Source organism: Oncorhynchus mykiss, chromosome 16 (assembly GCF_057628025.1).
Source record: "Oncorhynchus mykiss isolate SJ-2025 chromosome 16, ASM5762802v1, whole genome shotgun sequence".
Taxonomy (NCBI): Eukaryota; Metazoa; Chordata; class Actinopteri; order Salmoniformes; family Salmonidae; genus Oncorhynchus; species Oncorhynchus mykiss.
The window spans coordinates 19,628,994-19,652,864 of record NC_143037.1 but is presented as its reverse complement, the minus strand read 5'-3'; the positions used below and the strand labels follow the sequence as shown (position 1 = coordinate 19,652,864).

At 44.9% G+C, this 23,871-nt stretch overlaps 1 protein-coding gene across 16 annotated transcripts in view; it reads left to right on the top strand.

The window, feature by feature from the left end:
* The window catches only part of raraa (retinoic acid receptor, alpha a), a 217,701-nt gene that overhangs the window by 95,744 nt on the left and 98,086 nt on the right, over positions 1 to 23,871 (top strand). For 10 of the 16 annotated variants that reach the window (XM_036946446.2, XM_036946444.2, XM_090202165.1 and 7 more), the window contains one exon: positions 812 to 1,363. In XM_036946446.2, the coding sequence (XP_036802341.1) occupies positions 1,210 to 1,363 (154 nt within the window). In that variant the 5' untranslated portion in view covers positions 812 to 1,209. Of the gene's footprint in view, positions 1 to 811; positions 1,379 to 23,871 lie in introns of all 16 variants that reach the window. The other 6 variants (XM_090202164.1, XM_036946441.2, XM_036946442.2 and 3 more) reach the window with 1 other exon arrangement.

Genomic DNA, 23,871 nt, shown 5'->3' with positions numbered 1-23,871 from the left:
TGGGTACAAGAACAATGGTAGCCATCTTGAAGCATGTGGAGACAGCGGACTGGGATAGGGAGAGATTGAATATGTCCGTAAACACTCCAGCCAGCTGGTCTGTGCATGCTCTGAGGACATTACTAGCGATGCCGTCTGGGCCGGCAGCCTTGCGATGGTTAACAGTCTTAAATGTCTTACTCACGTCGGCTACGGAGCAGGAGAGCCCACAGTCCTTGATAGCGGGCCAAGGACTAACACACCTTGGACTGTGAGTACACACTGACACAAAAACCTCCCATGTGTTTAATATAACTGGGCTTTGGGAAAGACCTCGGGGACTAACAACAGTCATAATTAGCGACGTTTTCTTTTGATTCATGTTCATTTATTTCTCGGACATTTCCCCAGGGTTTTCACTCCAGCCTTGATAATGAGTGTGTGTATTGGTAGAGCTATCACATACCCACACATTCTGTTCATGGCTTTTAATGCTCCGTAAGATAATTAAGCTGAAATGGTTGTTTTTGTACCATTTCAGATGAGACATTTCCAGTAATTAGCTTCACTTCCATGCTTTTAAATAAAGAGGGGAAATATGTTGGCATCTTAAAATAATGAACTCTCTCTCCCTCTCTTTCCGTCTTTCTTTCTCTCTGTCTGTCTGTGTGTCTCGTCTGTCTGTCTGTCTCTCTCTGTGTCTCTGTGCTTCTCTTTGTGTCTCACTTGTGAGGGATGAAATGTAATGTTTTTGAAACTTATTTTTGTTATGTATGACATTGTCCCAAAGTGGTTTTTAAATTCTAAATGATCTCACTCTCTTTCTCTCTAGGTGAAGATTGAGGGCCACTAAAAGAGACACTCTGAACGGTTGGGGGTATATACCAGAGCTGACTCTTGCATAGGCACCATGTCTCTACACATTCCCCATCTCTGGAACCGACTCCACAGTGGAAGACTCATTATAAAATCCTTGTGAATCTTCATAACCGCCTTCATAACCACTATCCTGTTCCTCTCCTCTCCATCAGTCGGTAACAGGCGGCCATTTGGGGATTTCCACAATTGTAGTTTCCTAATTGAGGGCATTTCTCCAAAGTCACCACGCCACGGGAATACCCCACACGTCCATCGTCCGTATGGGCACTAGAACCACTCCGTAACCCACACTGACTCCGTTCTGTATTGCCACAATATTGTTTTTTTGGTGTCGAGGTGGATTGAGCCAAAATGGCTGGGAAGAGCAACCCGATCCCGGGCCCTCACCTCAACGGCTTCCCCATGCCCCACTACTCATACTTCTTCCCCCACATGCTGGGGGGGCTCTCGCCCCCGGCCCTACCCGGCTTGTCCCTCAGTGGCTACAGCACGCCATCGCCAGCCAGTAAGTACCCCTACTGTACGTCCTTTAAACCTTCTCTCTGCTGTTTCATTGGACTGTGTGGTGTATTGTTAGTGCTCACTAAAGCACATGTGTTTTGGCTGCATTGTTGACTGGTTTACCTCAGAATATTAGCCTATTTCTGGAATAGCCAACTCCTTTGTTGCTGCCATGAAACAGGCTGGCACTCAAGGTATCAAGAGTATTGGCCTGTTGCAGTATTTTGAGTCTGAACATTTAGTTCCAAACAGCCTACCACTATAGTTATTGTAGAGACTGCGTTTGAAAGGTCTTGTATAAAGGAACAGAGATTTCCATTGTGTGGATCTGAGCTGTTCTGCTCCTCAGAAAAGTGGGTCTATATTAGCAGATAAAATGTCTCTGTGTTGCTGTGCTGATGGCGGGAATGGAATGCTATAATTGCGGTGTTACCGGCCTCCTGCAGTTGTTGGCATATTTGCCTCAACAATTTAGCTTAGCTATTTATTGATTATTGAAGGTTGGATGTTGGAGAGAGCTTTCATCTTGTCCTGGTTAGGTCATGCACGTGTGATATACTGTCTGTGATGGTAAACCGAGCATAACACACACACACACTGAATACTGCCTAGATCAAACAGGACAGGAGGGCAGGGTAATCAACCTGACATCTCAAAATGGACACACCTCTAAAGCGGATCTTATCTAGCCTATGTAAAATGACTACAGGTTGCTATAGGAGACGTAGTCTCCAATCTCCGGCCAGCCAGGTGGTTTGGGGTCAGTGTATTGACTTTCCATCTGGGTGTATTAGCATGGTGTTCATTGGGATTAGCATGGTGTTCATAGGGATTAGCATGGTGTTCATAGGGATTAGCATGGTGTTCATTGGGATTAGCAAGGTGTTCATTGGATTAGCATGGTGTTCATAGGGATTAGCATGGTGTTCATTGGGATTAGCATGGTGTTCATTGGGAAAAGCATGGTGTTCATTGGGAAAAGCATGGTGTTCATTGGGAAAAGCATGGTGTTCATTGGGAAAAGCATGGTGTTCATTGAGATTAGCATGGTGTTCATTGGGATTAGCATGGTGTTCATTGGGGAAAGCATGGTGTTCATTGGGATTAGCATGGTGTTCATTGGGATTAGCATGGTGTTCATTGGGAATAGCATGGTGTTCATAGGGATTAGCATGGTGTTCATTGGGATTAGCATGGTGTTCATTGGGATTAGCATGGTGTTCATTGGGATTAGCGTGGTGTTCATTGGGGAAAGCATGGTGTTCATTGGGATTAGCATGGTGTTCATTGGGAATAGCAACAGGAGGAACTGTGAAACGCAGTCAGTTGTATCCACATCCCCCATTATTTCTCATTTGAGTTGTGTCTGTATCAATTTGAATAAGGAACATTCTGATGGCAGTGGTACATTGCATAGTGTGTGGGTGTGGGGGGGCACTGCATTGCTGTCTGTGGTGTGTGTGTCTTGTCGGGACTCGCTCCCAGTGTTTGGCGAGAGGGGCGGCAGGGTTCCTTCCCTTTTGCAGGACAAACATTTCCTGTCAGTAAACACTGGGGAGCTAGCCAGGGACACTGACCACCTCTTCCTACTCAATCAGTCACTAGGAAGAGTAGTTTCTGCTAAAGCTAATGGGGATCCAAATAAACACAATAATGCTACGAGACAGCGAAGCAGTGTACACACACTCACACACGTACACTCAGTGACGTAATAGTTTGATTTTCCTCCTTGCGTGATTTATGTTTGTAATGCTTACTTGAGTAATCATTTTTACCAAATGCCACATATCCTTCCTCTGTTGGTGAGAGGGAGTGAGGTGGTTGTGCGTACCCGGTGTCAAGGTTTCTCCATCTGTGTTAACACCCCTGACTCATAGCGGAGTAATAATGGTCAAAATATGATATCATAAACATTTCATAAAACTGTGTCCATGAATTATACAGAGGCCTCCTGTAGCTAGACATGTTCCTGTGTAGCTGGCTGTAGCTAGACATGTTCTTGTGTACCTGGCTGTAGCTAGACATGTTCCTGTGTACCTGGCTGTAGCTAGACATGTTCCTGTGTACCTGGCTGTAGCTAGACATGTTCCTGTGTACCTGGCTGTAGCTAGACATGTTCCTGTGTAGCTGGCTGTATCTAGACATGTTCCTGTGTAGCTGGCTGTAGCTAGACATGTTCTTGTGTACCTGGCTGTAGCTAGACATGTTCCTGTGTAGCTGGCTGTAGCTAGACATGTTCATGTGTACCTGGCTGTAGCTAGACATGTTCCTGTGTACCTGGCTGTAGCTAGACATGTTCCTGTGTAGCTGGCTGTAGCTAGACATGTTCCTGTGTACCTGGCTGTAGCTAGACATGTTCCTGTGTAGCTGGCTGTAGCTAGACATGTTCCTGTGTACCTGGCTGTAGCTAGACATGTTCCTGTGTACCTGGCTGTAGCTAGACATGTTCCTGTGTAGCTGGCTGTAGCTAGACATGTTCCTGTGTAGCTGGCTGTAGCTAGACATGTTCCTGTGTAGCTGGCTGTAGCTAGAGAGAAACACACACACACAAGGAATGGGCTGGAATATATAGTGTGTTGTATTTTGTTGGTAAAACAATTGGTATTCTGAAATGACATTGTGTGTGTGTCTTGGCCTAACAACAGTAAACATTTGTGAAGTTTTCTTTAGGGTAAATCTATTTGAAATCAATCACTTTTTGACAGCATGCCTTTTTGATTTGAACGAAACCGTCCATACATATTTGCAGAAAGTAACATTTTGGACATGAATGCCAAAACATTCAAGAGATAATGGTGCTAAAAGTTGATCTATTTTGGATACCCCACCCTACCATGAGACATCCATGTCTTCATCACTGGAAAATATCAAATATTTATATCATTTAAAAGCTTACAAACAGGGTTGTCAAACTATTTTATTTATTGAAAAAAATAACAATTGTCATTTTCTAACCTTAAACATCAATTATCTAAAAACACAGAAATTCATTTTTTAAAATGTTTTATATGTTTTTAGTTTAGACCCTGTTTTAATACAAGTTACATTCCCACTTTCAAATGGTACCACAAATATGGTTGGAGGTCCACACATCAGAAAAACTTTACTTGAACAGGAATATCTTCTGTATTAAATTATGTTGTGAATCCTCCATAGGAAACCAATTGAACTCATAGAAATGTAGATAATAGAATAGACATGACCATTTAAGTTGACGGTGGGTGGCTCGGCGGCCATCTGTGTGGTAGTAAAGTTGAAATTTCAATTTAAAAAAAAAATCTATTGTGTTCCAGCTGAATTGATGTGGTCTGAAGGAATAGATCCTTGATTTAAAATGACACCCACTCTGTATTCAAGAGCATGTTGTGCCCTCAGTCGGTTGAGACAACACAAAAACCTGAGATGACGTAAAGTAGGGTTTAAACTACAACATATGTGATTATGAAAAAAAAGAGCTTATGCATTTTTAGATGATGTAAAAGTGTTATAAAAAAACATTTTTTACATTTTGTTTAATGAAGTTGTTTTACAACCCTGTTTGTACGCTTTTAAATGATATCAAACTCAACCGTTTATCTTTTCCAGTGATGAAGACGGATGTCTCTCGTGGTATGGTGGGGTATGCAACAAGGGTCAACTTTCGCACCTTTTGTCTCCTGAACATTTTTGCACTCCGGTCCAAAAAGTCAATTTCTGACCACTTTTTCCACAGGCAAACATGTATAAAAAGTTTTATTTAAATCAAAAGGGATGCTGTCAAAAATGTATCGAATTGAAATGGATTTACCCTTTTGGTTTTGCGTTCATTGATGTTTCTGTGACTTTCTCCAGGGTTTTCACTCTGCCTAGATAATGAGTATTATTTAAATTTTATTTTTATTAGTAGAACTATCACACCCACGCATGCTGTCCATTGCTTTTAAAGGGCAGTTCCACCAAAATTAACATTTGGGATGTTATTATGGACTGTTTAGTGAAGTCCTACACATTTTCAGTCTCATTTTGACTGTTTTGTCCTGGACAAAATGGGAGAGTGCTGCTCTATGACATAGATGAGTAGGATCCCTGCCACGATGTCATTTCTAGCGACTTGTATAACGTGTCTGTAGTTTTCTGATCATATATTGCTCTTCTTTTCTCCTAATAACAGCTGTAAATATTTTAAATACAGACTCAAAAACCTATAGAATTACATTTATAGTCAGTTTACGCTAATATTTTTCTGTTGTTCAAGGCCCAAACTCCCATGATTCCAGCCAAACCACTCACACCACCAGAGACGATAGAGAAAGCGAGACATTTCATAGGCTTCCTTTTTCTGGTTCATATCCAGTCAATGGACTAAGCAGACCAGACCCAGCTGCTATGTCATTGAGAACCACCCCTTAAGCTGACCAGAACTGTGACAGTTTGGGCTATATACCATCCTTGTGCCATACCAGGGTATGCAGCACATGCACAGAGAGCCTCAACAAGGTAAAAATCTGTCGTTCTGCGCAAGCCAGTTAACCCACTGTTCACTAGGGCCGAAGACGTGGATGTCGATTAAGGCATCCTCCCGCGTCTCTGATGCAAAGCGGTTGGGTTAAATGCGGAATACAGATTTCAGTTGAATGCAATCAGTTGTACAACTGACTAGGTATCCCCCTTTCCCCTCTTCTCTTTCCATTTACCCATTATCACCACCACTCTCTCTCTCTCTCTTTCTTACCATCACTTTCTTTCCCTGACACACACACATGCATACACACACACTCTCACACACAACCACTCTCACGAAACACAGTTAATCCCCGGCCACTCAATTCACATTACAACCTAAAAAAAGAGGGAAAGAAAGAGAAAGTTTGTTTGGAGCTTTAGAATATGGGGATTTACAGAATGTCAGATTGTTGGAGGAAATCCAATCCTTTTTGGGGGTTTATGGATTTCAAAGCTGCAGTGTACTAAATGTAGGCTGCAACACACAAACTGGACGTTTTAGGGAAGCGATTTGTCTCTCTTGGGCTTCACAATTCTATTGCAGATCTGTGGGCAGAAATGTAGTGGACATTCTGTTAGTGCTAGCAATAGCACTGGTGTCGACGCAGTGCATGGCGGCCAAGTTATTTGTTTGTATGTAGAGCATATTTTCCACTTATTCAACTTTTTCCCCTTAGCAACATGGTGTATCGTAGACTCCCAAGCCACAGGGTGTTTTGGGATTGGCAGGACGATTTAGGACAAACCAAATCATTTATAAAATAAATGAGTTACTTCATTAGAGGATGAAGTAGCCAAATGATCATCCATTTCAACTGTCACCCTAATTTCTCTTTACTTTGCCAGCCTTGATTCCAACATGGTTGCTCACAAAACACATGACCAACTCAGTTGAGTGAAATATTATGTGCTCATTCAACTGTCATTTCACTATTTTCAGATGGATCATACTCACACATTCTGACTCGCACCCTAGCAGACCTGGGTTCAAATACGGTTTGAAATAATTTAAAATACTTTATCTGTGCTTGATTGAGCTTTCCTGGCTTAATGGACCAATAGAGTAGTCCCAAAACTGCAAACCCAACCCATCTGGCACTTCAGGCAGGCTAGAGCAAACTCTCATATCATTTCAATGATTGCAAATACTAGTTGAACCCAGGTCTGCACCCTAGAGAGCCCAGCCCGTCCAGTCAGTCAGTGTTCCAGGTGCTTTCTCCTGAGTGGCCAGAGAGCAGTCACCTGGTTCAGTCAAAGCTATTCTCGAGTTCAGTCCCTGCAGGCCAATTATTGGGGCCAAACAGAGCAGAAGGGTTAATCCATCCATTCTCGGCTAACACACAGCTCAGCGTAACCTTACCTAACCTCCAGAGGTGTCTTTACCTCCATTATCGGAAAATTGTTGGCGAAGGCAACCAACCCTGGAACTAGTCACTAATCCATCCTTTCTTTCAGTAGGGAGCTCATTTAGCATTTATGCTGCTGGGGAATGGGAAACTAGGCTAGAGGCTAGGCTACCTGTCACTCCTGGCTAATGTTTCGATGTTGGTATTATCATGAAGCTAGGCTAGGCAACTGGGTCAACGATAATTTCTGTCTATTCTATTGATGTTGTTATTAGCAGGAAGCTAGGCACGCTAGATGGTAGGTTTATTAGCTAATAAGCTGAACCTTGTTACATCAGATGTAGCATGTAGGCAAACCATAGTGGCTCTAGTATTACTGGGAAACTGGGTACATCATTCCTGGTTACTGATGTTATTATATTATACCCTTATGGTATAGTTGGCTGTATTGTTTTCCCCCATGGAACTCACTCTGTACTCCAGTCATTGCTTGGTGGGGAAATCCAACCCCGGCTGGGGCAGTGTTGCTGTAGATTTGGACTTTACGAGCGGCAAATTGGAATGTATTAAGCCTTTCAGAGGGGTGGGGGAATATTAAATTATATTTTCAGAGGCCGGAAACATTAGGAGCCCTGTTGTGTGTGTGTGTGTGTGTGTGTGTGTGTGTGTGTGTGTGTGTGTGTGTGTGTGTGTGTGTGTGTGTGTGTGTGTGTGTGTGTTAATGTTGGCGACCTCTGTAGTGTTTTAAACTGTACAGATAGAATGTCCTGCCTGTGAGTAAATATGGATATGGTAGTGTGTGTGTGTGTGAGTGAGGCGGCGGCATGGTCAGACAGGTGGTGTGTGTGTCTGCGCTGGTGGTCCGTGGCACTCTGGGGACATCCCAGGGACAAGCCCGGATGCCATGTGGGTGGGCGGGCAAGCCAAAGAGGAAACTTTTGGGTTTGTAGGTAAACAGAGAGTAGACAAACAAACAGAAGACAGTTTACTAGTCGGACCATATATACGCTGAAGGGAAGCCGCAGTTGCAGGCTGGAATGGACAGGTTAACTCCAGATTTGGGCCTTGCACTGCACGCGCACACACACACACACACACACACACACACACACACACACACACACACACACACACACACACACACACACGGTTTGTTCTGTAGGGATAAAGATAACATTGAGTAGCCTACCACTTGTGAATCATACCACAACCATTAATTTGCCACCTACTTCAACACAGGTCACACACACAATGTACCCTGAATGTAAAGCTCAATTGTGTGACTTCGGAACCACATTGAATGTTATCTCAGGCCATATCACCCATCAGTATAGATAATTCCTGCCTATATGAGTATAGAAGGTAATCAACACAGTAGCATTGAGGTACACACACACAGAGAACCTCTCAGGAGATCAGGTCATTATTGGAAAATAGAAACTCATTTGAGCACTGCTCATATTGTGCTTATTAAGCACGCCATGTAAAACACATTTCTCCCCAAGCCGGCTCTCCTTCATTTAGTCATTTAGCCCTAATGACTGATTAACGGTTGGTAATTAACTGCAGAGTCGAGAAGAGCGTCATCTATGCGGTGATATTTTCATTTGTATGTTAAATACCCTCAGAAAACTTTTGGTTTAGCATGTCAAATGTATGTCGGTCACATGTAGAGATGTTTCAAAAATGAAAAGCATGTTATACCCCACATTTTGCCTTTGTAATGTTCACATGTTCTATTGCAAGGTCAACGCTCACAATACCACCAGTCTGATACTTTTCTGTCTGGTCATCAGATCCCAGACCAGTGTAAACTGTGCTTATTGTCATCTGAGCAGTTAGCCCTGGAGCCTGTCTGGCGCGATGGCCGCTATGACAGCTCCAAGGTGACTCTGCTTTGGGTGTGGGTGGTGTGAGTTCTTTATCAGAAGGCTGGGGACATCCCCTCCGGACACCACACAGAGGGGAGGGAGAGAGAGAGATGGATAGAGGGGGGATGAAGAGAGAGGGATAATGTGAGACAGTGAATCGGAGAGAGAGCGAGATGACAGAGAGTGAAAGAGGGTGGGAGAAAGGCTGGGAGAGATGGAAAGAGGGAGAAAGACAGAGATGGAAAGTGAACCAGACAAGGCCCCCTGTGCAGAGGCAGCAGAAGCGGGCGCCTGGGGCGTACACACACTGGCTTTGGCAAGGGCCAGTGTTGTTGGTGAGAGCTGCCAACCACCAGCAGCTAAGCCAACAGTGCTCCCACAAGAGAGGCCACAGACTTCGGTGTCTTTCCCTCCCTATCTTCCTCCTTTTTATCGTCCCTCCCCCCCACATCAGCCTGACAGTACTATCATTATTCAATTTATTTACTAATTTCACATTATTTCCATTTGCTTTGAGGGAACCGGGGGGCCGAAACCCTTCCCTGCCCTGAATACTTGAACCTATCCAAAGCATTATCCCCCATCCATTGGCTTGGCAAGTGTCGCCACTGCTCTCTCTCCCTCTTTCTTTTCTTTTCTGTAGGTCTTTTTTTTGCGGCCGCTTATGCAAATGAGGACCCTCCTTTTCAAAGAGCTGTCTTCTGATAATCCGGTGGATGGCTCCATTTTCTGAGCCCCACACATTCATGCAGACACACTCGTTGACACTGACACACACACACACACACACACACACACACACACACACTCAGTAAATGTTGAGCTAGTTGAACTATAACAACTTCAAAAACACCATCTTGCCACTAGCAGCTATGCGACAGACTATAAACAGCAATCTAAATCTCCCCTCTGATGCTGCAGGAACTCAACTCTTTATTTAAGCTTTCTTCAAAGAAAATGTGTGAGTCAATACAAGGGTAAAGAGATACAACTCACACACACATACACTCTCGACACCCCCTTTGATGTTCTATGTAGGGTTGGGCGGTATCCAGATTTTCATATTGTAATACCGTCCTTCTCTCATTCTGGGATTTACAGTATGTACCGACATAGTACCCAAGGAGGCGTCATTAAACGCAAAAAATATATATTTCTAGAATGCTAAGAAAATGTGCACAAGTTATTGTGAATCTCCATGGAGGCTGCTAGCTAAACATGCTAATGAGCAAACGAAAATAAACTAATTTGCAAAGACAGGCAATCCAGCTCATAAAGTTATACATATAGGTAGGAGCTACCAAATGTAATTTTTGTTGAGTTTGGACATTTACAAGCGAATGTGAACGCGAGACATTGTGCAAATGAACAAAATGTTGACGCATGCTTGCCTGAAGGAAGAACCGTACTGACTCTGAATCAGCATGTGTTCACACTGTGTCTGTGTGGAGTCGCTAGGACAACGGGTCTGTCTGCTCTGCTCAGAGAATAACTGGGAGGAGCAGGCAGTCGAGAACGGAGAGGAGAAAAAAACGCAAGGAAATCAAGATAGCAGTGGCCAATATTCCCTCTAATTTTGGGGGGCACTGAGCAAATTTGTGAGAGAGAACTTGAATGTTGTAAAAAATTTCGTGCAACTTCTGGCATGCGTTTCCAGTGAACACTGAGGCTGTACCCTTACAGGTTTAGACAGTAGCCAATAGGCTATTGTGGCTATTTGTGCATAATGTAGGCCTACCAACAAAACCAATGGAGGAAATCTTTCTAAAATGATCACATGGAAATAGTTTGGGATTTCTATGATATTGTCTACAGTAGCCTATATGTGGTGCTCAATGCAGGCCTACATTGCATGAGACTTGAAACCTTTTCACATGTACCAACAAACGGGTGTGACTACCACTACAGTGGTCCCTGCAGCATACGCTCAAACTGGTGTGATTAGAACGCCAGTTTAGATTGACGCAACAGTCAGCTTTTGAGTTGGCAACACTTTGTTTTCACAGAAACATTTTGCAGTAACACATTCCTTACAAAGTTATGTCCTGAATGTGACCATTTTTGGGATGCAATGTTCAGACATTCACAGAAGTAGCGACAGCATAACACAATCATCCAAAATGGAAAATGTAGGCTACATTAGTCCTAGCGCTAACTGAGGAAAGATTGAAGTAACACAAGCGGTCATATTTAGAGAACTCTCGGCTGACAGAAACCACAATATGAATTAGCTAATAGCAATTACTATTTATAATTCATCACATCACGGGTGAGCTCACTATTGATCTAAATTATTGAGTAAAACACTTTCTAGAAATCAAAAGTAACCTGACGATGGGTAGTTTGTGCGCACTGACATGTTTGTTTTTTCGCGTCAACCAAAGATAAGAGGAGACAAGATGTTTGGTCTGTTTGCATTATGCATGTTGAAGGGGGTGTGTCATCTACGATCATTCACTTCAGGAAGTTTAGCATACATACTTCATGCTACAGTAGAAACGACAACACGATTTACAGAAAATAAGGCACAGTAAAGCCTCAAACATAAATTGTCCGCAACACTGAAATGGGCTACTTCTATGTGAATTAACGAGGAGGCGGAACACACCTCAATTCAAACTGTTGTTAGAAAATACAACTCGAAAATAATTTGAAATTGACGAGTTGAAACACAGCCGATAGATAATTAGCAGGCAGCGCATGTTAACTGTCCTGTTGTGTAACAATCACATTTTGGAACAGTGAGCGCGTTCTGACATCAAGTGCATAAAACAACTCGCGCTGGGGCGACCATTAGAGATATTTGCAACTCACATGTGAAAAGGTTAAAGTTTTTACGTAAAAAGAAGTGCCTGATATTAGTGTGTTGTATAATGCAAGAAACCACTTTACAAGATACTTTTCATTATTATTACCATACAGAGAATTAGACAATGTAGGCTATCTAAGCCCGTCTCAAAGTACAACACTGTCCCTTTTAATTATTAAGACGTAAGCATTTTACCTAACTGGCTTTTCAAAGACAGCTTGAAATGTAGCCTACACGTTTTGTGCTTTTGTAGGAAGCAGTAACTCAACTGTCCTATAGTATCTATAACTGAGGCGGCAGGTAGCCGAGTGGTTAGAGTGTTGGACTAGTAACCGATAGGTTGCAAGATCAAATCTCTGCCTACAACAAAATCAGACTCAATCTTGCAAAGTTAGATTTGTTTTGGTTTGTTGCATTAAAAATGGGGCTGATATAATGTTGATTCGATCACAGAAAAAAACGTTGATCTATATAGTGCAAACTAACTGTGCGAACTCAGTGAAGTTCAATCCCTTGCGTCTCTGCTTGGCCTGGCATTTCCTCTGCGCTGCAGTCCTGGAGGAGGTGCGCGGACGGCGCACACCCGCAGTTTAGAGGGAACATTGGCAGTGGCAGCTGTACAGATAACTCATCCAAAGGGCTTTGACTTCTCAAACAGGGCAGAAAGATAACACAATATGATGCGCATGTAACAGTATAACTTTAGACCGTCCCCTCGCCCATACCCGGGCGCGAACCAGGGACCCTCTGCACACATCAACAGTCACCCTCGAAGCATCATTACCCATCGCTCCACAAAAGCCGCGGCCCTTGGAGAGCAAGGGGAACCACTACTTCAAGGTCTCAGAGCAAGTGACATCACCGATTGAAACGCTATTTAGCGCGCACCGCTAACTAAGCTAGCCGTTTCACCACTTACTTATACTGAACAAAAATGTAAACGCAACAATTTCAAAGGTTTTACAGCTCATATAAGGATATCAGTCAATCTATGGATTTCACATGACTGGGAATACAGACATGCATCTATTGGTCACAGATACCTTGAAAAAAAAAATGGGCCTCACAATGGGCCTCAGGATCTTGCCACGGTATCTGTGAATTTAAATTGCCATGGATAAAATACTATCGTGTTCAATTGTCCGTAGCTTATGCCTGCCCACACCGTAACCCCACCGCCACCATGGGGCACTCTGTTCACATCGTTGACATCAATCAGCAAACCACTCACCAACACGACATCATACACCTTGTCTGCGGTATTGAGGCCGGTTGGACATACTGCCAAATTCTTTAAAACGATGTTGGAGGTGGTTTATGGTAGAGAAATTAACACTCAATTGTTTGGCAACTGCTCTGGTGGACATTCCTGCAGTCAGCATGCTAATTGCACACTCCCTCAACTTGAGACATCTGTGGCATTCTATTGTGTGACAAAAGTGCACATTTTAATGGCCTTTTATTGTCCCCAGCACAAGTTGCATCTGTGTAATGATCATGCTGTTTAATCAGCTTCTTGGTATACCACACCTGTTAGGTGGCTGGATTATCTTGGCAAAGGAGAAATGCTCACTAACAGGGATGTGAATAAATTGGTGTACAAAATTTGAGAGAAATACGCTTTTTGGGCATGTGGAAAATTTCTGGGATATTTTATTTCAGCTCATGAAACATCGAACCAACACTTTACATATTGCGGTTATATTTTTGTTAACTAGCAAGTTTCAATGTTTTTCACGCAGAAAAAAAACATCTTGCTGCGTTTTGTAAACGCAGATCTAAAATGCTTCTTATTGTAATTTCTGCTCGGCCTCCGACTAATTTTGTGGTTCAGTTGCACTTCTCCACTTGGATGGTGAGAATTCACGACACGAACGGGCATTCTATCAGCAGACAGCAAGCACCCTGACTGATGTGTAGCTACTTTCTCGGTGTAGCCTACCCTACTTTTCTCTGGTACTTTTCTCGGTGTAGCCTACCCTACTTTTCTCCTGTACTTTTCTCGGTGTAGCCTACCCTACTTTTCTTCTGTACTTTTCTCGGTGTAGCCTACCCTACTTTTCTCTGGTACTTTTCTCGGTGTAGCTTACCCTACTTTTCTCCTGTACTTTTCTCTGTGTAGCCTACCCTACTTTTCTCCTCTACTTTTCTCGGTGTAGCCTACCCTACTTTTCTTCTGTACTTTTCTCGGTGTAGCCTACCCTACTGTTATCTGGTACTTTTCTCGGTGTAGCCTACCCTACTTTTCTCTGGTACTTTTCTCGGTGTAGCCTACCCTACTTTTCTCTGGTACTTTTCTCGGTGTAGCCTACCCTACTTTTCTCTGGTACTTTTCTCGGTGTAGCTTACCCTACTTTTCTCTGGTACTTTTCTCTGTGTATCCTACCCTACTTTTCTCCTGTACTTTTCTCGGTGTAGCCTACCCTACTTTTCTCCTGTACTTTTCTCGGTGTAGCCTACCCTACTTTTCTCTGGTACTTTTCTCGGTGTAGCCTACCCTACTTTTCTCTGATAAAATGCAAGATTAACTTCATGCAAAGCATTAGGAAATGTAGCTGGCTACATTCTTTCTATGGTAAACATTAGAAATATGATGGCCATGCATTGTTTTACCAAAAAATACCTTGCCTTTTCATCATAAGATCATTTACTTGTGTGGCCAAATAGTGTCATCTAATTTTCTGCCGAATGTGTTTCAATCATGTATTTTCTGTGAAGGAAAACTATAGTTGCACCGTCGTCCCAGAACAATCTCTCTTAGTTCTATTTACAAACCCTGTAAAATAATGCGGCAGGTGAAGTGAAAATGTGATCTGCTTGATCTCCCAACGTATTGCAGAAGTTGACTGCAGGCATTTACTTAAAAAGTAGCGACAAATATCAAAGCTTATTGGGAAAAACTTCAAAGACATCTTTGAAAAGGTATCGAAAAACCATCCCGTAGCTATTTCCAAATACCCCAGTATACCGCCTAAACCTAATTCTATGCATTCAGATATAATATATGTCAAATGCCGTCCCGTATCATTGAGACTTCATTAAGTGTATTACGCTGACAGTGTGTTTTGAATGTCGGTCACAGAAATACAGGCCAGTTACCTAAGGGGTAGAAGGGCGGGAGAGAAGGGGACGAGCAAGGGTTGGGAGAGGTCGGATGAGAGTCATTGAATTATCACGCAGAGGGCCCTGTGCTCGTTGTTGGTGTTTGCGAACCCTTTCTTAGCGGGTAATGTCCGTTTCCCCTACGCTACAGGAGCCACGGTATAGAGCGGGGGTAAGAAAGAGGTCTGCTGTGCTGAGATTATTTGGGGCCAGTGGCTGGGGTGCTCTGAGGGCCCACACCGCTCTACACACACACACACACACACACACACACACACACACACACACACACACACACACACACACACACACACACAAAGCCAATAGAGATAAGAAGCCCTATTCATTACTGAGCGGTGTGAGAAGCACTTCATAAACAGATCTCCTTCTCACTCCCACCCTGCCTCTCGCTTGCTCTTTTCTCGATCCCGCTCTCTTGTTCTCCCTCGCATTATCTTGCTCCCCCTTATTCTCACTCTCGTTCTCACTTTGTAGCACTTGAACCTTGACAGATCACATCCACAGTGCTCTGTTTGATTAGGTAGCCTAATTAGAGATGTCCGGCTCCACTCTGTGATCAGTAGACTGACCTGAGGTCTACCAGACTCCCCCTCTCTCTGAGGGATACCTAAACAGATTCCGTCTGTCCGTCTGTCCGTCCGTCCGTCCGTCCGTCCGTCACTTTTGATCTGGAGGAGCTAAGCAGTCATAGCCAGGTCCCTCCGAAGAGATGATTAACAGTTTAACTGAATGGAATCCCCCTATCCTGTACATCTGTCATCAAGAGCAGAGCCTTATATTGCCCTCAAAATAAGTTTCTGATTGGTGGTTTTCAACAACAACAAAAAAGCCACAGTGTCAGTTTCTCTTAGCTGGTGTTTAAGACCTGAGGGACCAGGAATTCGGACGCTGGAAAATGAATGACATTGATCAATTAAGTACCGTTAGAGAAGAAGCGAAGCTGGCAGTACCCTCCAGGACTAGAGTAGAACACACACATACTCTTTCTCATACTGTTAACACAGAGCCTACTCAGGATAAGGCAATGATGTGTTTGTGAGTAGCATTGCTTTCAATAAACCTGTATTGTCAAAGTTCACTTCCTGAGACACTATGCAGATGTTTACAGTAGTGCTTCGTGGTTGACATTGACAGTGCTTTATATGGACAGGTCTGCAGCGATCAAGGCTTCTATGTGATTGTATGTATTTAGCTGAATGCCATTTTGTCCTTCAGCTCTAGCTTTCATGTTCCCACCTCCACGGCCCGGCTCCAGTGACTCAATGGGCTATGGCGCTGGTGGACCAGCTCTGACACACGCACACAACTCATCCTTGTAGTAAAAGCGGGTGATCTTATCTTTTCCATCAAGGGGGAGATCAATGCGATTAATCACCCAGAGGGAGAGCAGCCAAATACCTGCAGTCCTGCGGAGACACACCCAGGAACTCCCCCTCTCACCTGGAGCCTAATCCTCATCCATCACATCATCCCCCTCACCCCCACAGAGCAGGAGGAGACAGGGGAGGGAGGGAAGGGAGGAGGGTGACCGTGGGCCCCCTGGGCGTCTTAAATCAGTCATGACCCAGATGCACCCTTCACCAAAGAATCAGGGGACATGTGTGTCTCACATGGACTATTGTGGACTGCTATTAGAATGGGCGGGGATGTTCAACCACAAGTAGGTTAGTCTTCTCTTATTCACACCGATAGTTCATATGCCCAGATGGTCCAAACTGGTTTTGGACACATGATCAAGTGGGATTTAAGTAATCTAAAACTGTTAGTTGCTATCAATACCTTGATTGTACTGCGCCTGAATACGAGAGGTATGTTTACCCACCAGAAACAAGGTCAATCTCCTCATAGTGCGTGTTGCTACGGCAGAGAGAGATGAGATGTGGTGGAGGTGGGATTTTGCTGATTCTATGTTTCCTGTGGGCATAAGAGCATCTCTCTCTCTCTCTCTCTCTCTCTCTCGCTTGCTCGACCTCTCTTCTCGCTTTCCCCCTCTAACTTTCCCCCTCTTGTTCCATTCTCTCTTAACCCTCTCTTTTCTTCCCTTCTCTTCTTTTCTCCTCTCCATTAGCTCTCTGTGTCAGGATCCTCCCTCACTCCCTCTATAGGGGTATCTGTAATGAGGGAGAGGCCAGGCAGGGAGAAGACAAGTGAAGTGCCTCTGACTGTGTTGTTTCAAACTGATTTGATAATTGAGCCGTTTACACAGTGTGAGATGCTAGACGGGCCAGCTGGTTTGATTACATTGACGGAGATGTGTGTGCATGCATTTCTGTGTGTGTGTGTGTGCTTTGGTCATGTGTGTGTGTGTGTGAGTGTTTCTTTGTGTGCCTGTGTGTTTGGAGGATATGTGTGTGTGCGTCTGTGTGTGTGTGTGCTTGTATTTCTGTGTGTGGATGTTGGTCTGCGGGTATGTGTCTGTGTGTGTGTGTGTGTTTTGGGAGCAAGTGTGTGTGTCTGTGTGTTTCTTTGTGTGCGTGTTTCTTTGTGTGCGTGTTTGGAGGATATGTATGTGTGCGTCTGTGTGTGTGGGCTTGTATTTCTGTGTGTGTGTGTGTGTGTGTGTGCGTGCGTGCGTGCGTGCGTGTTTTTGGAGAATGTCACCCCAAATAGGGGCTTTGCTGGTTGTCTTCCCATGTCTGGGTTGGATTAAGTGGTTTTGGTCGAGGGACATGTATCAGTTCTCAACGAGAGCATAAAATGAGACTCCAGCTGTACTAGCTTTTCTCAAACTCTTAAAGTCTCAGAGCCTTGAAAAATATATCTCACGTCAAAAACAAATACGCTACATTACCAAAAGTATGTGGACACTCGCTCTTCGAACATTTCATTCCAAAATCATGGGCATTAATATGGAGTTGGTCTCCTTTTGCTATTTGCTGCTATAACAGCCTCCGCTCTTCTGGGAAGGCTTTTCACTAGATGTTGGAACATTGCTGTGGGGAACTTGCTTCCATTCAGCCACAAGCATTAGTGAGGTTGGGCACTGATGTTGGGCAATTAGGCCTGGCGTCGGCGTTCCAATTCATCCCAAAGGTGTTTGATGGGGTTGAAGTCAGGGCTCTGTGCAGGCCAGTCAAGTTCTTCCACACCGATCTTGACAAACCATTTCTGTATGGACCTTGCTTTGTGCACGGGGGCATTGTCATGCTGAAACAGGAAGGGCCTTCCCTGAACTGTTGCCACAAAGTTAGAAGCACATAATCTTCTAGAATATCACTGTATGCTGTAGCGTGAAGATTTCCCTTCACTGGAACTAATGGGCTTAGCCCGAACCATGAAAAAGAGGCCCAGATCATTATTCCTCCACTTTACAGTTGGCACTATGCATTGGGGCAGATAGCATTCTCCTGGCATCCTCCAAACCTAGATTCGTCCATCGGACTGCCAGATGGTGAAGCCTGATTCATCACTCCAGAGAACGCGTTTCCACTGAGTCCAATGGCGGCGAGCTTTACACCACTCCAGCTGATGCTTGGCGTTGCGCATTGAGATCTTAGGATTGATTGCGGCTGCTCGGCCATAAAAACCCATTTCATGAAGCTCCCGACGAACAGTTCCTGTGCTGACGTTGCTTCCAGAGGCAGTTTGGGAATCGGTAGTGAGTGTTGCAACTGAGGACAGCACTCGGCGGTCCCGTTCTGTGAGCTTGTGTGGCCTACCACCTCGCGGCTGAGCCGTTGTTGCTCCTAGACGTTTCCACTTCACAGTTGACCGGGGCAGCTCTAGCCAGGCAGATATTTGACGAACTTACTTGTTGGAAAGGTGGCATCCTATGACGCTGCCAATTTGAAAGTCGCTGAGCTCTTCAGTAAGGCCATTATACTGCCAATGTTTGTATATGTCTGTGTGATATTATGATATCTTAGAAGCTTAGTCTTCATTTTGGACTGTAAACTTAGAGGACATTGTTCGCTATGTGGGGTGTGTGGTTATATGTGGTGTGAACATGAAGAGCTCTGGTTGAGTCTTAAAGGTCTGTGGCTCTGTTCAGTTGGCCTCTTATTGATTGGGGGATGGGATGTGCAGCCCAAACGACCCATAACCCTCCGGATGAATAGACTAGCCCAGCTGTTTGCAAACTTTTTAATGTCTAGGACCCCCAAATATTATGAGCTATGAGGCTGAGAGAAAATGTTGCAGTTTTAAAGCACATTTCCTGCTATTCTGCACATTTTGCCCTGGCTTATGCCTTTTTCAAATGCTATCTAACCTTTTGGTCCCCTAACTTTTGGTTGGGGGCCTCCCCAGCTGCCGCCAGGAATAATAATAATAATTGGGGTTGGGCACGTGCCCTGCGTTTACGTCAGTAGTACCGCATTGACTACCACTGGTGTACAGAGTGAGACAGGCAAGTGCAAAGGCTATTTGCATATTGCTGGAAAAAATATTATTGTCATTGGGGGTGGAAAGACAGGAAGATGGATCAAGATTTTACCAGACATGTATAATTTGTAATTTAAAAAATATTTTTCTCACATTTTTACACGGACCCCCACGGGTCCGAGGACCCCAGTTTGATAACCACTGGACTAGCCTACATCTGAAGAGACATCAAACAGACATGAGGGACAGTGGTTCTGTCTTTAAGTCTTTGTATCCTCTCTCTCTCTCTCTCTCTCTCTCTCTCTCTCTGTCTCTCTCCCTCCGGTCTATCTATCTTTCTAATTGATAGCAGCTCGTTGCCGGTGGAGAGGGGGAAGAGGGAGGGGAGAAGGGTCAGACAGCTACTAATTTTGTTTCATCCACATGTGGCTCTTCCACCATCTTGGATCTAATTGTTCCTCCCATCTCTCCCTCCCTCCCTCCATCCATCCCTGCCATACTGCATCTGTTCTCGGTAAATGGGTTATTGGTCATAATACATGAAGGATAGGTAGTGGGAAGGAAATGAAACTGAGATATTTATTAATACTGTAAAGAAACACTCCTGATTTTTTTACGGGGCCAATATGCACTTGGTTTAATTAAATGGCCACCTTACACCACCTACCTTGTCGTTTTAAGATTATGATTATCATTACTCTACTATGTTGTATTGTAATATAACATTAAATATATATTAGGCATTTTTCTCACTTTGCTTTAATACATGATGTTTTTTCACTCTAATACCAGGCCTGTATGGTATAATGGTATTATTTTACAGTAGTTTCTTTATTCACCCTGACCCACTATTCCCCATAGGGTACCCTGTTCCCTGTATAGTGCATTACAGGCCCTGGTCAAAGTAAAAGTAGGATGCTGTTTTAATGTGTTCTGTCTGTAACTAGGAGGAGTGAGAGGTGTTTAAGGTTGCACTTGCGTGTAATTTGTCTAGCCTGTGCTCTTTATAGTCGTCCTACTTGAAGCCTGGGATCCCCTCTGGCCCTGTTCCAGATGTTAAAGGAGGAATGCACAGCAGTAAGACATATGCGCGCGCACGCGCACACACACACACACACACACACACACACACACACACACACACACACACACACACACACACACACACACACACACACACACACTCTGGAGGGTTGGGGCTCAACAGGCAAGCGTGGCATATTAAGGGATTAGAATACCCACCTCAACACACACACAAACATTCAGATAAACATAAGCAGGCACACACACACAGATGCACATAGGCAGGCAGGCAGGCAGGCAGGCAGGCAGGCAGGCACACAGGCACACACTCACACGGCGTCCTTCCTCCTTCAGTCTTTCCCGAGCCCTTCCCTTCGACTTCAAAGCTCTCAGCTCCTTGAGGACTTCAAACGCTGGAGGGAGCATTAAAACAGATAATTTATTTTCTGTAAGGTCCTGATTTATTTGATTGAAAAACTAAACCACAAACCAAACAGACATTATTTTCCTTCCCTGACCTGGTTCACCAGGAGACCCCAAATTACTACCAGGTGTGATTCGACCTAAAATGGCCCAAGCCTAGCAGGACTCAGAAGACATATAGCTCTCTACTCTTTCTCTGTTTTTGTCTTCATCTATCCCTCCCTTTTCTCTCCCTCTATAGTCATTCCTTCATTATTGGCAGGGATGGATAGATTAGTTAAAATCATACACGTGCGCACAAACACTACTGTGTCTGCATGTAATCCCACATACACACCATCTCTCTTTGCCTCTGCTGATGCTAGACTATGGAGACGGAGGCTGTGTCCCAAATGGCACCCTGTTCCCTATATATGGTCAAGAGTAGTGCACTGTATGGGGGAAAGGGTGCTATTTGGGACGTAGCGTCTGCACGTAATCAGTGGTATTAGTGTGTGGAGTACAGTGTGATGGATGAGGCTGGATTAAAGGCGATCAGTCTCTTTCAGGGAGATCTGTGTCTGGTCTAACATCTATAACATCTAACAGCAGCCCGCAACTACTGTATTACTGCACTGCACATCTTCCTAGTCACTCACTGGAGGGATGGAGGGGGGAGGAAGGGAGTGAGCAATTCTTCCCCTCACATGCGCCAAGTCCAACCGGTGTAGGCTTTACCGTGAAATGCTTACTTACGAGCCCATTCACAACAATGCAGAGTTAAAAAGAACAAACAATTTGCAAAAAATGAAATAGGTATGTAATGAAAAGAACAATAACGAGACTATATACAAGGAGTAGCAGTACTGAGTCAATGTGCAGGGGTACAAGGCAGTTGATGTAGAGGTAATATGTACATGTAGGTAGGGGTAAAAGTGACTAGGCAATCAGGATATATGATAAACAGAGTAGCAGCAGCGTATGTGAAAGTGTGTGTGTGTCACAGAGTCTATCAACTGGAGGGAACAGTTACTGCTTCTGCATCCAACTTGATGACAGCAACGGTAGGCAGGCAGGCAGGCAGAGAGGCAGGCAGAGAGGCAGGCAGGCAGAGAGGCAGGCAGGCAGAGAGGCAGGCAGAGAGGCAGGCAGGCAGAGAGGCAGGCAGAGAGGCAGGCAGGCAGAGAGGCTGGCAGGCAGGCAGAGAGGCAGGCAGAGAGGCAGGCAGGCAGAGAGGCAGGCAGGCAGAGAGGCAGGCAGGCAGAGAGGCAGGCAGGCAGAGAGGCATGCAGGCAGAGAGGCATGCAGGCAGAGAGGCATGCAGGCAGAGAGGCAGGCAGGCAGAGAGGCAGGCAGGCAGAGAGGCAGGCAGGCAGAGAGGCAGGCAGGCAGGCAGAGAGGCAGGCAGGCAGAGAGGCAGGCAGGCAGGCAGGCAGAGAGACAGGCAGGCAGGCAGAGAGGCAGAGAGGCAGGCAGGCAGGCAGGCAGAGAGGCAGGCAGAGAGGCAGGCAGGCAGAGAGGCATGCAGGCAGAGAGGCATGCAGGCAGAGAGGCAGGCAGGCAGAGAGGCAGGCAGGCAGAGAGGCATGCAGGCAGAGAGGCATGCAGGCAGAGAGGCATGCAGGCAGAGAGGCATGCAGGCAGAGAGGCATGCAGGCAGAGAGGCATGCAGGCAGAGAGGCATGCAGGCAGAGAGGCATGCAGGCAGAGAGGCATGCAGGCAGAGAGGCAGGCAGGCAGAGAGGCATGCAGGCAGAGAGGCAGGCAGGCAGAGAGGCAGGCAGAGAGGCAGGCAGGCAGAGAGGCAGGCAGGCAGGCAGGCAGAGAGGCAGGCAGGCAAGCAGAGAGGCAGGCATGCCTGCAGAGTGAAGAGACTGAGAGGGGGAGGGAGGGATCATTACTGCAGCCTGAAACTGGCCCAGAGATGAAGCCATCAGTCAGTCATCACACCACGCTCATTTACTGAGACGAGCAGCCGAGGGATGGTGTCTCTCTCCGAGAGAGAGAGAAAGAAAAATGTGGGTGTTTGTAAGAACATATTAGATGTGCACTCTTGCGTGTGGAGGTTGAGTTTGTGAGTGTGTTTTTGTGTACTTTTGAATGTCTGTATTCTCATTAGTGCATCCAAGTGTGTGTGTGTGTGTGGCCTACACGTGTGACCCTTTCGTGTGTGTGTGTTCATACATGTATGCTTGTTGATGGCATTGTCTTCTTCTCCCGGGGGTGTTATCTCACTTCCTCTGGGCTTGGGACCAGACCGCAGAGCAGAGAGAAAAGGAACTGCTTTATTGGCAAGCCTGTCAGGCCTTCCTCTGGATGGGGAGCAGGAGAGCGACTAATTTCTCCATTTCCATCTCTATCCCTCCTGGCTAACATGTGACTCATAAAGTAGTACAATGTATTTGTATGATAGCTGTCCAATCCATTTTTAGGCTAATTGTATCTCTAATAGTATATCCAGTGTCTTGTCAGGACATGCTGTCCAGTTTCTAAATGATACAATGTAGAGAGAAACATGTCTGTTCCTTTGTTTGTTTATTTATGTGCTGTGCATTGTAGCACATTTTCAAGGATGTGTGGTGAAGCTCGCCAACCCTGTTCCTGGAGAGCTACCCTCCTGTAAGTTTCCGCTCCAACCCAGATGTAACTAACCCGATTCAGTTTACCAAACAGTTTATTATTAGAATCAAGTGTGCTAGATTAGGATTGGAGTGAAAACCTTCAGGAAGGTAGCTCTCCAGGAACACGGTTGGCAAGCCCTGGGCTAGATCATTCCTTGTTGTACATTAGCCTCTTCTGTTACAAGCAAACAAACTGAGAAATGTGATGGAAAACGATTTGTGAAAGAAAAATACAGTTGTATCCTTTGCCATCGAACTTTGGATCACTGGAGCCGCACTATCAAGCAATTCGAGCTATTTCATTTATGTAGCATCTCTGCCGTATGCAAGCCAAGTTGACCGAAACAGTCTTGTTACAGTTGCTCACCTTAAATTTCATGAATGTGGTGTCCATGTGTTTGTCTCTGGGTAAGTGTCGACATCAGGTTTTAAATCTTTCTCTGTAGTACAAAAATACATTGGCAAGAGATTGGACTTTCGTGGAATCCATATCCCCTGCCACATTTTCAGAC